General features: G+C 45.9%; 1 protein-coding gene and 1 long non-coding RNA gene across 3 annotated transcripts; one reads left to right on the top strand and one right to left on the bottom strand.

The window, feature by feature from the left end:
* Positions 1 to 368: 368 nt before the first annotated feature.
* vegfab (vascular endothelial growth factor Ab) lies at positions 369 to 11,887 on the bottom strand. Of its 2 annotated transcripts, XM_029849217.1 has the most exons (8): positions 10,674 to 11,887; positions 9,119 to 9,161; positions 8,141 to 8,337; positions 7,505 to 7,581; positions 6,232 to 6,276; positions 4,272 to 4,346; positions 2,712 to 2,855; positions 369 to 2,254 (listed from the first exon to the last, which is right to left on the bottom strand). In XM_029849217.1, exons 1-8 carry the CDS (start codon positions 10,725 to 10,727, stop codon positions 2,233 to 2,235), a joined length of 657 nt encoding a protein of 218 aa, XP_029705077.1. In that variant the 5' UTR covers positions 10,728 to 11,887; the 3' UTR covers positions 369 to 2,232. The 2 variants fall into 2 exon arrangements, with proteins under 2 accessions (XP_029705077.1, XP_011610292.1); XM_011611990.2 differs by lacking the exon at positions 4,272 to 4,346 and having other exon boundaries at positions 10,674 to 11,871.
* LOC115252912 (uncharacterized) lies at positions 10,441 to 13,818 on the top strand. The gene is made up of 3 exons (XR_003891196.1): positions 10,441 to 10,583; positions 11,942 to 12,072; positions 12,624 to 13,818. It is a non-coding gene; the product is annotated as an uncharacterized lncRNA (long non-coding RNA).
* The last annotated feature ends 2,171 nt before the right edge of the window (positions 13,819 to 15,989 follow it).

The raw sequence follows: 15,989 nt of genomic DNA, 5'->3' as shown, positions 1-15,989 counted from the left end.
CGCTGCTCTCGCCTCAATACGTCATCGGCCGAATTTGGAAACATCTTCCAGAACTTTAAACTGTGATGGAAACAGAACCCACGGTGATAACTGGGATTTTTTGTTTTATATCCCCGGGTAGATAAATTCCCGCTCAAAAAAGTTCCTGGAAATATTGGTGGGAAAGGGGCTGGCACTTCTGTTGCTGTCCTTTAGATTCCATTCAAATCTGAAGAAACTAACCTGCATCAGCTGCACAGTCGGGCTTTATTTCCTCCCGGCCCAGTGCTCAAAAATATTGCAGCTCCTTTTGACTCCTGAGAGTGTTTTTCTTCTTCCTCCGGCGCTCCGACCCGTCCGTCGACGGTTCCCTTTAAGAGATGAAATTATTTCACACCGCTTCAAAGTGTCATTTTATTCATACGGTTGAATATCTGTGCAGGAGCTTCACACTCACACCGATCCGTTTTGCGTTCAGATTGTACAGAAATTTTCACCGAGATGCGTGAGAAGAGCACAGAAACAGCCCATTTGGGAGCAGGCACAACAAAACTCACGACGTCCAAAGAAACCTCTTGAAAACACAGCATTCACAACACAGCAACCTTTTCCTTATTTTATATAAAAAACAATAAAATTTTGAAAATAAATATGCTTTTACTGCTTTACATAGACAAAAAATAAAACAAGTTAATAGTGAAGGAGAGACACTGAGACCTAAGAACGGGGATCTAAAATGCCGCAGGTTGTTAACCAGATTAAAAACAGTGGCGACGTGGTGGTTTGCACACCGAGCCTCTAGCGTGTCATTTGTATTTGCGTCTGGCGGAAGGGACAAAAGCCCACTGCTTAAATACTTAAATACAAGGTACTAACACCTGCCCACAGGTGCGGGCATCAGCAGAGGCCTGTGACGACACACTCACACGCACAAACACAGGGACACACAGACGCACGTTTAAACTCTACGAATCACCCGACGAGAGGGGTGCATAGAGCTGAGATGCCATCAGCTCACCGGTACACATGATCCATGTAGGGAATGTTAAATTATTATTACTATTCTTAGTATTTGCTGAGAGTAGCCATCGTTGACCTTAGACATGGGGGAGACAGGACAGCTACAGCTACATAACACTGCTTATATAAATAGACCAAATTAAATATGGGTAGAAGAGTGAATACTGAAAAATACTCTATAATATAAATTATCTAGAATGGACTATGGCATAAAGGCATATTGAGTATGTACAGGTTGAGAGAAGGAGAAATGTAATCAGTGAGTTCTGTATTAATAACTAATAAAACTACCTTCAACCCCACCCCTCCCCCACCGCCGCCTCCCGTTCCTCGAAAACGGGAAACAAACGAACAGGAAAAAAAACAAAAAAAACAAACAAAAGAGAATAATTTAAAAAGCACTCAAAGATTTCTCAGTACATTTCGTGAGGCACAGTTTGTCAAATGGAATCAAACTACAGTATAGGATGTTTTCAGTGGTTTTCAATGTCGGGCATAGCAGAACAGGAGGCGCTACAGTATGTTGACAACCAGAATCCCTTTAAAAGTGTGCGGCGCTCCGGAGTCTCCCCTCCCCTCCCTTGCATGGGCGGAAGTGCAGTTAGCGAAAGTCCTCCGTGGCCCTGGCGAGCGTCTTTGACCAGAAATCAATCGACACCGCGTCGGGATGGATCCGAATGTCCCATCGGCTGTCCCGGTTGTCCTGCTGTCACACTCCCAAAGCCAAAAAAAAGCAAAGGCAGGCACCGGCCGAGGCGAATCCATCCGCCGAGTCTTAAATGAGAGCGCTCCCGTGTCCTCTTCGGCCTCACCCGCTGTTTTAGCAGTTAAATATATATCAGATTGGGAGGTTTCGCAATTTAGGATTGACACACAACCACAGTAGACGCATATCCAGTGAAGTAATTGCATACAGAGAATTGACGACAGGACTACACCTGCATCACAAGCCGGTTAGAAATGCAAAATGACGGCTCTTGTCAAATGATGGGTTTAGTTTTCTCTCTCTCTCTCTCTCCGTAGCAGCATGACAATTCTGTACTCTTATATCATGGTCTATATACACGCTGTTGTACAATGGGAGGACACTTCAGTCCTGTCTCTCTCTTTTGTTCTCTCTCACACAGTCCACGGGGAATGCTTTCCACAGAAAAGACGGGTCAAAGGTCAAAGTGCTGTGCTGCGAAATATCTCTAGAATATTCCTTCATCTTGTACTGGTTTTCCGCCGCTCTCATCTTCTTGGCTTGTCACATCTGCGCAGGGAAGGAGAAAGACAGAACCAAGGTCAGATCTCGTAGGTTCCACTGTTGCTCAACAAACAAGCGCAACGTCTCCCCTCCTCCGGAACTTTCAGGGTTTATCTTAACGTATTTATGTTGAAAGCCTCTGCATCGCCCCCTGGTGGCGGGCTGCACCGCACGTATGTTAGACCCACAAATTTGTGCAGGTTTTTCATCGAGCAGCAGTAGATCGGCTTGATTTATGATTTGGGCTGACTATTATTGGATGTCTTTATGTTCAGCTGCACCATAAATTCTAGATTTCTTGCATGTGGAGAACAAGAGAAGTCAAAGTGCGCCAATCTCCCCATTCAGGCCAGCTGAAGTAACAAAACAAGGCGCGTTCTTGTTCAGAAGCGTTTGAAGGCGTCGTAACTGGGTTGGGCACCGGTCGTTTTGGGACCGTCTACGTGCGCGTGTGCACACTCACTTGCAGGTCCGTTCGTTGAGCTCTAGCTGGCGATCTTTACAGTGTTCATCTGTGTGTTTGCAGGAACACCGGCAGGTTACGGGATCCTGCACGAACAGACGCTTCCTCTTGTCCGAGCAGTGATCGCAACACGGCTCACAAACGCTGGATGGAGAGACAGAGACAGAGGTGGGGAGGAAGAGTGAGAGAGACAGGTTACTACAGAGTACATCCTCTCAATCCAAAGGCCACCCGTCTGCCCGGTCAGGAACTCCTTTTTGCTCTTCCGGGTCGCCGCAGGACGACTTTGTTGATGAGCTAGCAGCGCACACAGGTAACCACCAAGCAGACAAGCATCCAAGCAGTAAAATTACCCTCCCGCACCCCCCCCCCCCCCCATCCTTCTTTAGCCACCGGACCGCTCAGAACTGCCCTGTTTGCGCTTGACATGCAGGAAGCAAAGCTCTGGTTCGGTTCATGCCACCTAAAATGACGCGCGTTGTCGACGGCGCACCTCTCAGGCGGAAACGCTCAACAAAGAAGACTCAAGGGTCCGTTTAGTGCACCATTAAGAAAGGCTTCATTTTATTGAGACAAAACCGGACGCTGTGGTTACCACAGAGACATTAAATCGTGGCTCAGATACCCCATTAACATCTTAAAACACAAATTACAGTTCAACACAAAGATACACATCTCTTTCACAGTGCGGTCACTGAAAAACAAACAAACAATCCTTCTTTTAAAGAGAAAATAAATGGCGGCTTTTGGAGAAAAGACACAAAACAGCACTTGTTGAACAATGTTTTCCGATAACCGCCCATAAAAGGCGGCAGATAGCCATCGGCGGTATCTGTACATCACACAAAAGTACCAGCATTGTGGACGGGATAACAAAAACCTGTTTGTGGAGATGAAAAGAACAAAGGGTGGAAGAGAGACAGGTATGAGACACAGCAAAGCGCCACAGACTCAACACTGAACACAGGACCGTGATTGGACTCTTGCCGATCCCACTTCAGATACGGGGGGACGGTCTGCGTAGCCATGCTGGCGGAGCTGTTGACATGTTTCAGTCGGAGCTTCGGATTACAGCTTTCCGCCGATCTGTTTACGCCGACTTCTTTAAACATCACCGTTATCTGGCAGAAAATCTCGCTATCTGAAAAGATGCTGTGGACAACTTGTACCTCGTGTTTCTACTCTTTCTCCTGACACTCTGTTGCATCTTGGTGGCCTGGTCCTTAAATTGTGGTTTAAGTAGGGAGGGTTTGGTGGGTTAGATGGCTCTTTTGAGGGGATTTTTTTATGGATATTGCTAGTAGGTCTGCTGAGCTACATTCAGCAATGTCTACATTAGCAACATGTTAGCAAACAAGGCAGCTGAGACAACGAAACACTGAGTATGTGCAACAGGACCGGTGACAGTTAGGACGATTAACGGAAGCGACATGCTAATTATTGTGGCTAAAGGCAAATGGTGCAAATTAATATGGGCAAATGATCTCCTCCCAAATGAGCTTAATTATAAGAAGCGCAACACTCAGGTGCAGGTAGGTGGAGAAGGCGGAGCTGACATACGCATCGTGATATGTTTTGTCACGGCTTTTCTTTCGTTTTCTCTTTTGGGCTTTAGCCTTGCTTTTCCGGGATTTTCTGCAAGAGAAAGAGGACAACAACGCAGAGAGATGCCTGAGAGGGTGAGCTGGGACATGAAATTTTTATAAAGATTGATCGGTGGCCTTAATTTCTCTTAATCAAACAGACGATCCAGCAAGACTAGAAATAGCTAATCGTTTCAGCTATTTTGTATCAGTCCGATTGACTAAAATGGACCGTTTCCTGTGTTTTCCCTCAACAATATGAAATCACTGGACAAAAAAGTCTTAGTAAATAAACCCACAGGAAACCAGCTTATTGTAGATGCTTTCCAAAAGGTCTGCGATTTAAAAAAACATTTTCCCTGATGAGTTTAAAAAGCTCTGAAAAAATTACCTCACAAAATGCAATTTGAGGTTTGGCCCAGTTTGTTTTCTGAAATGTTCAGAACGAGGGCGGTTCTGGTTGAACTAATTTGCTCAATGCCACTTCTGAATTTTCCCAGAACGATTGCTCAGACCGCAGCGCTGGCGCAGGTTTCACGGGAACGTTCTGATACCCACACAATTAGCTTTAGCTTCAGGTAATTCTGAAAAATAGCTGACCTAAACTTGTACACCAATCCAGATGTTATTGTATTTTTTTTCCTTTATAAGAAAAAGTTAATGTATTTACCAGTTTTCATCTTTGAGGGCTTTAAATGTTGATTTATAGCGGCCACATAAGGAGTAAATAAACAAAAAATGAGAGACTAAGGTTGTGTGACAGCTCTCTACCGAGTGTTCCTGTAGGTTCTCATCACATGAAGACGTTCCTAAAATGATCATGTTTCACGGCTACAGCGCTTGCCTGTGCTCAGCTTTGCTCAGCGCGTTAGCATGCTTGTCAATTAGCATTAAACGCAGCATCTGGCCGAGGCCGACGGGAATGTCATTAGTTTTTGCGGACACCATACAAAAAGTAATCAGAAATGAATCTCCCTTCGCCGTCTCTCGGCGCGTGCTAACATTCAGCTAACAGCCTCATCCTAACAGACCTCTGATGACCTGTCGCCGCTAAGAGGTCGTCAGCCGACACGAACACTGACATTAAAGTATGAAAAGAGGCGGGAGCCGGAGTTGAACGACCTTAAGATCACTGTGTAGCCACACGCCTCCGGAGCTGGACTCGTAAAACAGTTAAGACAAGGTTAGAGAGGAGGGCTCTTATCTAAATGATGGATGACATAAAGCAAAAACACAATCAACAATTGCCCGTCAGATGAAAAAACAGCCAGCAAGAGCTGAAGCAAGAGCTTTAATGACTCTTAACTCATCGGCTCCTGTGGCTCAGGATGGGGAACGCACACAACCGGCGACCATAAACACAAAAGTTTAACCTGTCTTCAAAAACACTGTTATCTATATCAGAGCAGCCGGTAACAGGGGCAAACAGAGCTGAGAGGGATGCGAACGCTAACGAGGAAAGAACGGTGCCATGGCAATCAGCAAGAGGAGGGAGGAAAGGTGTAAAGGACAGGTATGGAAGGCAATGACCTCATCAGGTGTCACTCATTCACCTGAACGGCGGAGCTGGTATTTATCACCTGAGAACTTTGTGCTAATCTCCCGCAGTAGCTCGTCTGGCAAAGTAATGCCATTGTGGAGCCTTGTGTGTGTGTGTGTGTGTGTGTGTGTGTGTGTGTGTGAGTGAGTGTGTGTGTGTGTGTGTGTGTGTGTGTGTGTGTGTGTGTGTGTGTGTGTGTGTGTGTGTGTGTGTGTGTGTGTGAATTTGAGAAGGAGGTCAAAAGCAGGTGCTTTCACATAAAGGAATAGACTCGGATGAGACCGAGAGTGAGGGTGTTTGTGAAGGAAAACAGGAAAAAAAAGATCAGATCTCAAGCCCTCATTGTCGCCCCCCCAAACAAACCCAAATCTCCATGCAGAATTAGTGCTGTACTCACTTTTCATTCTGCTTTTCTTTCTGTTCATTCACTTCTGGCTTTACCCTGAAAACAGAGGACAAAACAACATGGCATTAAATGGCAGCACGCTTTTGTCTCCAGGTAACAGGAGACAGGCCGTGATCACACGGAGGCTCATTACCAGCATGTGTGTGGACTCTCTTTAATCTCTTCCAATCAAATTACATCATCACGCTTACAAGAAACTATCATAAAAGTGGCGTTCACTTTTTCACTTTCATTTTGGAACCCAAGCAACTCTTGGGAAAAATACACACACACACACACACACACCAACAGCCACTTCTTGTTCAACTGTCAACTTTTGCTGATAGAGAAACAGAGTTACTGGCAGCAACTATCAAGAACTGTTGAGAAACTGTTTCATTCAAAATGAAAGGAAAAACTGTCATAAATCCTTGTTTCTACTGAAATGAATAATGAGCAAAGAAGCACAGACCATGCTATAAGACCAAGGAGCCGGATCCGATACTTTTACAGCGCATTAAAGCACATTATGTCAGCTGGAATACCGTCCAACTGACTTCCTGTACACACAGGAAGTGTACAATGCCAATGCTGTCAAAAAAATGGAATTAAATCATCCATTATTTTAGCCGCTAGTTAGATTGTCACCCCAACGTTGGGTCCACAGTCACAAACGCACTTTTTGTCCTATTTTCCAACCATCCCAGTTGATACATCAACTACTGCTGACATGTCTTTACAGACGAGCAACAACAACAAGACAAACATTTATTTTCTGGAGCAAACTGGCTTGAATTATTGTCTTCCCTGCACTGGTTTGTTTGCTTTTCTGACTTCCTGTAAAAGTGGGAGGATAACGCACATCCTCCTCATTTGTCAGACTTAAAAAAAAAAAGAAGAAAAATCTCGGCTATGTTGCTCAAATCGTCTGTTTCACATCTCCGAAAACAAGAAGTGCGATAAAAAGTGAAATATTTAAAAACGATTGGAAGGAATGTTGAAATCACCATTAAAAGGCGGCGATATAAATATGAAATATTAATGTTTTTGGTTGGTTTGGAGTCAGACAATCAAAACAAATGCAGAAAAAGAACAATCCATTAGGTAAAGAAAGCAGCATTTAGAAGAACAGAAGCGACGCATCTGTCGTCGCTTCATCAGTGTCAGCGGGGACGAACTGATGGAGGAGGACGAAGGAGGCGTCCTCAAAGCTGCAACAAGGAGTAACAACGTGTTCGCTCAGCCTCTGCTGGGCCGCGCGGTCGGGGTCTCACGGGTTTCTTACCTACACTCACAGGCGCTGTGTTCTGTAAAACTCATGAAGATGTTGTTCTGCTGCTTATGGAATTTTATTCTTTTTATCTGCACAGAGAGAGACAAAGACAAAGTCAAAGGTTTGGATGACGGGAGCAGGAGAGCGGGGATAAGGTGCAAAGTTCCTCAGACTGGTACGCCACACAAACAGAGGTTCCGTCATATTTTCCGCTGGCTGCGGCTGGTTCTGTTCGAGCCTCTTTGACTGGAAAATTATCACCACAAAAACGTTCGTCTCGACGGGCCAAATTCCTACTATTTGCATAAGCGGCGCAGATTGAATTGTGCATTCGGCTGCATTTTCTGCTTCGGTTCTTAAGAAACTCCACAAATACTTGGAACAAACCTGGAAAAAGTCGACAAAAGGGCCAAAATTCGAATTTGTCCTCACAAAAGACGCTTGTGTCGTGAATCGAGGGAGGGGTAAAAGGCAACACAAGGCCAAAAATGTTGCTGATCTTTGCTGAGAGTGTTGCATGTTTGACTGGAGAAGGTTATTGTGTCGACCTAAAGGGCAACGGTGGCGGGACATGGGAGCAAAAATAAAACATTAAACGCTCCATACAGAGCAAAGACATAAACACAGTCATAAATAACGTATGCTGACCTCCATTGTAATGTTATAGCTGGCTGTGGGTGTGCACTGCAGCATCTCATCGTTGCAGCAGCCGGCGCAGCGCCGCAACACCACGCAGGACGGGATAAAGATGTGCTCCACCTCTTCGGGATACTCCTGCAGGATCTCTATCAGCAGCTCCCGAGGCCTACAGAGACTCTTGTTGTACACCTCCATGAAAGGGATCACTGGGAAAACGAGAACCACGGCGCAGATTTAGCAAAACGACAGCAGAACTTGAGGCTAACCTGCTGCCTCCGGAGTGATCCGGTGCTTCAACTGTGACTAAATAACTCAAATGACACGTGAAGAAGAAGAAAAAAATCTTGGCAGGCTCACAAAGGATCACAAAGGGATGAAACACACATGCACGCACACGTTTCACTTTCCGTTGTTCCACTGGGATGCACTTGGTTTATCTAAATAGAGATCGACCTACACTAACAGACATGCAAGCACAATTTACGTCTTCTTTCCCACTAAGATTTAGCTCACCCAATAACAGCTGTTTTCCCATCATCAGTCTGACCCTCCCTCCCCCCCCCCTTCCATGGGTTTTGCTCTTGAGAAAGTTATTAGACCAGAGACAAGCTGGATCTCCAAAATATCAATCACAGCCTGAAGCATTTCCAGCCTGAAAGCGCGTTTGGGAGCCAAACCAAACAATATCAGACTTCTTGGTTGTGTAAATTGAATGTTGGGCAATGTTACGGGACATAAAAAGGAGAGCTGGAAAACCATTTTGAAAATGAGTCTTTTACAACTAATTTCCCAAAAATTATACTTGGAGTTTCCGGAAAATGCTCTAATTTGCCAAGTGCAACAGCTGGGAAGAACTGAACTGACTTCCACCAGGGGGCGCCAACCCCCCCCGTGAGGATCAAGGTGAACCTCAAACAAGCACTAATTGGCTGAGTGCCAGGCAGGGAGCAGCTCTCACGGTATTCCCACGGTGCCCTTCCCACCTACCGTCATGTGGACCTCTTTCTGTTTCTTTCGGTATGTGGGCACTCTGCAACGAGGGGGGGAAACGGCTGTTAGCAGATTGTACACAAATTCCAATATCTGTGCGTTTTTGCGTAAAAAATTAATTTACTTGTGAGCATTTCTTAGATTTATTGACACATGATAAGCACAGTCTCATGGGAAAACCTATGCAGAGGTCAGGATAGAGGTCAAATGGTGTTTTTAAAACACGTGTTCGTTAATGTCAAAACGTAAACGCAGGAAGATGTTTTAAACTTTGATTCTATTCAAGCCGCGTGCGTGACTATTGAGGCTGCCCGGGGTTTGTTTGGAGTCACACTAAGGGCTTTACTTTAGTGCACCTACGCGGCTTCTTGGCAACTGGGATTAATAAAAGTTGCCATTTAAACCAGTCAGGGTTCCAGTCTGCAGCTTTCCCTCACACCGGGGGCAGCTGTCACCGCACCAGCCGAAGCACAAAGGATTCTGGAAACTTTCCATCCGTGCGCGCGTTACGCACAGATCTATCCCGCTGTCGCGCACACGCAGTCCCTCTCTCTCTCTCGTATAAAAGCGCGCGCATCTCACGCAATATCACGCCAATATTGCGTGAGACCTGCGCCTTCGGCAGCGACTCGCATTCACTCTCAAAGTCCCCCCCCAATTCCTTAATGAAAAGTGAAAAAAGGGGCCTGAGTGTGTGGGTGCCGCAGACTCCGCCCCTTCTGGTGGCGTGAGAGGGTCCAACCTTGTGGGCTGAGAGACCCCAGAACACGATATACTCAATTATTAATGGGAGAGTGTCAAGCTGCGAACACTGGCCCCTCAACCTGGTGATGATAGACCGACTAATTATTACCAGTTGGGACATCCTGGTATAATTAAAAGCTATTAGATGAACTAGCTGTTGGTAAATGAATCACTTCTGTGAATAAACACTGCAGTGCGCGTCATTGCCGGTGCATTTTTACCTAGTTGCTCCGAGCGTGCGCAGTGCACTTGATTAATGATTATATAGGGTTTACGCAGCACTCCAAAACACCCATTAAAATGTATAGTTTCAGCCGGGGCGACCTGTGAAGGAGCGTAAAGTTCACTCAGAAGCGAACCCTGAACGCCTGGAGTGAACCTGTTCACACGGTCTTAATTCAGAATGGAGCAACTGTGCCTTTAAAGCGTAATAATATCTCCAAGGTGGTTAAAGAGCAGGCCTGCTTACGCACGGCGTCATACTAAACAAGCCCCCCAAAAAGCCCCAAACATCCAAATATACCGCATTTTGCGACGCAATGCTGGCACCAGTCACGAGTGCGTGTTTGGGCTATACGGTGTCGGGGTTTGCGTAATAGCTGTATATAAGCCTCCACGAAATATTTCAGCTTGTTTAAACATGAGCAATGACCTAGCAGGACGAAAGGCAAGGACGAGCTACACATTAATGACCGGTGGTTACATTTCGCCAATAAAGGTCGAGTGTTTTTTTCTTTCTCTGTGTGTGTGTGTGTGTGTGTGTGTGTGTATGTGCGTGTGACTGTCCTGATTTCTGACTGCAACTCACCTTGACAGCTGACAGCGTCAAAAATAATAATGTCAAACTGTCAATAAAGTTCATTGTGTTGGAAATTTAATCCAAAGACTTGCGATGATTTTCAAATCCAAGAGGCAAACGAGGCGTTTTTTTTGGGACACGCGTGGACTGGCTAAAACTTCTTTAAATAAGGGACCGGGGGGCTCAGTGGCAGATCCATGTTGGTCCCTGGGTCGGATACAATCCTTTCAGCAAGACACGTCTTCCTTCTCAACTGTTGCCAATGATTTTCAAGATATCCAGAAACACGAGAATCCAAGACGCGCAGCTTGTCACATTTTTCCGCAGCCGACCTTTATTTTCTTGCAGGGAAATAAGGATCCGCATCACAGAAATAATCCCATGCTTGTTGGCGTCTCCAAATATCTGTCCATTTGAAACTTGTAGCCCACTCCTAGGTGCAACTTGAACCTCCGGACCCGGGTGACGTTCACTGAAAGGGAAGCCGCACTGAGACAGACGTCCTACAAAACTTCATCTATGTGTCTGTGTGTGCGTGCGTGTATGTATGTGCTTGTTTAATCCGTCGCAGACTAACGCGGCCCGGATCTTCCCGTTATGACAGACTGCGTCCACCTCTGTCTTCGTCTCAAACTACTAACGGCGGCGTGGATGATTGGAGAAATATACGGGAGGCGTGTCCTGCATCGTGTGATCCATAGAAGACTGCGCGCTTATTCAAAAGTTTCCCCATTCAACGTCAACTCATATGACCGCATCAGCACTAAGCTATTAAAAACCCCAAAGACCTCAGCCCACAAGCCCGTTTAGTCCGATTTACATCCCTCTTTTTGAATGAAAACCGAACGCTGAAAGGTTAGAATAATAATAACTAAAATAAAAACCCTCCACCGCTGCCACGACTTTAACAGTTTTAATCGCCTCCACGTGTCGTGCGCAGCGTTCCGATTTGAATCGAAAACGCACCGTCTAAGAATAGCTCACGCACTAAAGACAGATGCGGGAAACACGATCTTCAGCATATGGGAATTATGACAAGTGCGTTAAAGCCCGCATAAATTCCCATATAAAGCCGGTAGAGTGATATAATAAAAGCGTGTGCAGCCGGACACGTATACCAACCGGCGTGTGCGTGCGTGCGCCGAACAGCGTCGTGTGGGACCCCGTGACTTAACGTCTAACGCGCCGATCATCAGTACGCACACACGCAGAGTCAGCCCTTAATGCGCGTCGTGACTTCCTCCATCAGCTCCCTTTCCCCCCCCCTTTTTTTCCAGGCATCAGATGAGACATCACCGCGAGGATGAGGAGGAGAAGAAGGGTGTCTGGGAGAGGGGAGGCTGCCCGATAGTGGAACGCTTCATCGACAAGGACCGATGATGATCGCTGAGCTCAGCTAACAGATATTGTAGGTCTGACGAGGATCATAATAAGAATTTAGAAATAAAAACCATTTCTGTCAATGTGTCAGGATGTAGAATACCAATTTTTAAATGTGCAATCTTTAGAATAAGTATCGGCATAAAAACAAACAAACAAACAAACAAAAAACACAGCACATAATGTGTGATAAATGTGATGAAGAAACGGAAAAACGTCATTTTATTTAGCAGCTCGGTTGTGTCGTCTAATTTTATTTTTTCATTCCGTAAAATAAAGGTGAGACTCTAATTCAAAACAAATTATTTTAAAGTGCTTTCTGTCTTTAACAAATGCAGATAAGAATGATTTTATTATTTTATTATCTTTTAAAGTTCATAGTGACAGCGTCATATAGTTGTAGTGTCCTCTGCTGGACCTGTGCGGGACTGCAGCCCACAGACTGGAAAGTGTAGAGAGCTCATAGGTTAGTTGGCAAGTGTGTGTGCTTGTTGCTTGTTTGTGTGTGTGTGTGTGTGTGTATGTGCGCGCGCGTGGCAAACAGAACCTGCTGAAACATTCAGGTATCGCGTTTTGCAGAGGACTGAGCCAGAGGGAAGCCCAGGACACTTCACGGCAGAACAAATCGAGGTGAAGATGGAGCAGGAAAGCAGAGAGGGTTGGAGGAGAAAGGGAGCTTTGAGGATGTCCAGGCTTCAGCTGTGGCTGGAACGGACCTGAGAGGAGTTTCATGTACCCCTACTTTAATTGAAAAATAACACTTGGGTTCATTAACAGTGTCTCCGGGCTCTTGTTTCTGCTGACTCAGAGTGTGTGTTTCACTGTGTGTGTGCCACTCGACAGTTATAACAGAGCCACTAGTGAATCCCAGATTTGCCGATTACAAGCGCGCACACTCACACACGTTAATGAAGTCATTTCCGAAAAGTACAACAAACAGACTCCCCTGCATCTGCACAATCCTGCACGTTTGGAAACGTCATCCTGGTGCTAGACTGGCGAAAGCAGCCTTGCCAATAAACACCTGACGGAAAGTGTTTATCTGTTATTCTGAAATGGGTCAGCGCTGATCTCATGGACAGTGACCTTGGTTTCCTGTGGCCAGTTCTTCTTCTTCTGTGGTTTTTCCCTGTTCCTGTCTCATTTTTGCCCCCTCTGAATGAGTTCCTTGCTTCGGGTTAGTTAGCTTTTCTGTCATCGACTGTGTTGAATCGTGTTTCGCTCAGGTGAGCGTCTGTAATGATGAGTTTAGTTTCCTTCCTGTCTGATCTTGTCGTGGCCCTCGTGACTCCTCACCTGCGTCTCCTTTTCTCCCTCACCTGCGAACTCATCCATCTTGTCCTCTGACGCTGCTTCTTGGTGTCATTGAGAAGCTAAACTGGTTATAGTGGGAGCTGGGAGGCTAAACGGACTGCTCATTTTGAAAGCACTTATCTAATGGGCTGTGATGTGATCTTTTAAAAAATGTCAGGCCACACAATTTGATTCTCCCGAGATGCATTCTACAGCACAGTTGATCAACACTATAATAGTTTTATCCTTTCATGAGCCTGTTTTTTAAATAAAAATCCTTTATTTCATCTTAAACAGCAGCCGGGTTACCGTAATGATTTGTGATGGCAACATGGAACTCGTCCCTTTTTTGGCACAGCTGCTGCTCCTCCATACTGTAATCCTCGTGCATTTAATGCTACTTCAGCTGCAGAAAAGCTCTTAATTCAACTCCGAACGTCATTGTGACGAGTTCAGTTCGAAGAGAATCATTCCAGGTGCTTTTACTTGAGCACTTGTACTTGTGCAACCTCCTCACGTTCCCTGATAGTGTTGATAGCAGCATCATGGAAGTGGCTCTCTGCTTTATTCAGATATTACCTTCCTCGCAGGAAGCACCCGGCAGTGACACGGAGCAGCACAGGCGGCTTCGCTCACTCCTAATAGCTGCATCATCAGCCAATCCCTGATGCGACTGTGTAGCTGCGAGGAACGTGCCGCCCGGGGGGAACGCACGTCCATCCGACTTCCACCGCCCCCAGATAAGCACTTAGGTCAAGTATGAGCTAAAGTTCTGCAAATACAGTAAGGGAGAAAAATGATTTCCTTCCATCCTCCATCCTCCACCCCCTCATCACTTTCTTCCCGCTCTCTGCTCATCACTTTATCTCCTTCAGTCAGTTCCGGTCAGAGAAAGTGCGACTTCAGTTCAGCCTAATCTCAGACCAGCGGTTCAGAGGGTTCGTCGGGCCTATTTAGTCGAAGCGAAGAAAAATTAAAGGAAAAAGCCAGAGAGGGGTGAATACAGCGTACTTTGACCCCATCAAAGGCTAGAACTGTCAACGCCGATCATATTTCAGTGTGCAGAGACTGGTGCTGAAAGATGACACGCGAAGGAAGCCAAACAGCAGAAACACCAACTTTGAGGCTGTGCGAGGTGTCATAAAATGCATAAATGACATCTTTTTGGCTTGTATTGGTTTTAAGCACAACTCTTTTGTGCTTTCAATTCAGAGGCAGCTCTGATGAATCAACGATTAATTAATTAATTAATTAATTTTATTTAAAGGTCTAAACAAATGCTCCACTAGCCTTTACCAGCTAATTGAAATATCCCACTTTTCTAGCTTTTAATCAGCCCCATTTTAATTGTGGGATTTTGGACTGGGCTGGAATCACACTTGGCAGCCACGGACCCTCTTTTACTTGTTTTCTTTAAAATCTACGAGGATGTGCTGCTTTAAACTCTGAGGAGACTTTGTTGATGAATAAAGAGAACCAGTGTTGACATCTGGGGGCAGAACACAAACCTAATCTCAGTTTGCAAAGCTAATTCCATTGACTAAACCAAACAGTGGAAGTAGAATTCCTTATTGAGAAAACAAAGTAAAACCCGGTCCTAAATGTCAGGTCTCTTAACGAATGGTATTTGCTGTAAACCTTTCAGCCTTTATCTTTTGTGAGAACATCTCTCCAGGTGTGTTTGGGAACTCACAGATGAAGTCAAGAGCCTTCTGACGCACACGGTGTCTTATCTGCGTGTGCATTGTGGAGCCGTCCCTGCTCTCCCACCCGGGCCTGTTGGTGACCACACAGGAGTCAACAGCACAAACACAAATACACGGCCTCTTAGAATGCACCATTCCTGGCCTGCAAACACGAGATCCGTGACCTCGGGCTCATCAAGGAGGTAACCGCCGGCTGATTTAAACCTTCAGTGTTTAAGCTTTTTAATAATCAGTGAAGCTTCTTGATGCTGCGAAGCTCAACACACCAGCTGAGAATCCAGTGAAGCACAGTCACCACTACTGACCCATTTGGGCTCATGAAAACACTCATTTCTGCCTCCAATTAACCATTAACAGGGATTTGATCAGTCTGGATTTTTCCGAGCCTGTGTTATGATCTGTCCTGGGAAAAATGCGGCGTTGCCATTAAAGTTGTCCCAACTTGCAATTACGCTCCGCATCTGAATCCGCAGCGCAGACTTTCCGGACTAAACCGCATTGGGAATCCAGCATGTACTCGGCCCTTTCACCCCGCAGGTATTCGCCTCGCCGACATCAAACAGGGCCGCGCACGCAAGACTCAACGCGGCCGCACGGTTGCATCTCGATTCATAAACTGGCAGTGTCAACGCTGGAGGCCCCGCCCAGAGCAGATTCGGAGGATGCAAAAGTGTGCGTGCTGTTCAGGCATGTTTACACTGTGTTACACTATCATTTGATCGGGTCTCTGTTTGCACTTTGCCAAATTCCAAGCGTGGAAATTAACCTGGAGGTAAACGAGGCGGGTGGAGTGCAGTGCCACCCAGCTCCACCCCCCCGGGAGAAAGCAACACATACTGTAGATTCAACGCAAGGTCCACACACACACACACTTGTGTACGCCCGTGTGTGCTTAAGCACTCTGGCACCGGTCCAAAACGACAGTGCAAAAGGCAAAAGCGAAGTC

Source organism: Takifugu rubripes, chromosome 16 (genome assembly GCF_901000725.2).
Source record: "Takifugu rubripes chromosome 16, fTakRub1.2, whole genome shotgun sequence".
Classification (NCBI taxonomy): domain Eukaryota; kingdom Metazoa; phylum Chordata; class Actinopteri; order Tetraodontiformes; family Tetraodontidae; genus Takifugu; species Takifugu rubripes.
This window is presented reverse-complemented; position numbering and strand designations above follow the sequence as displayed.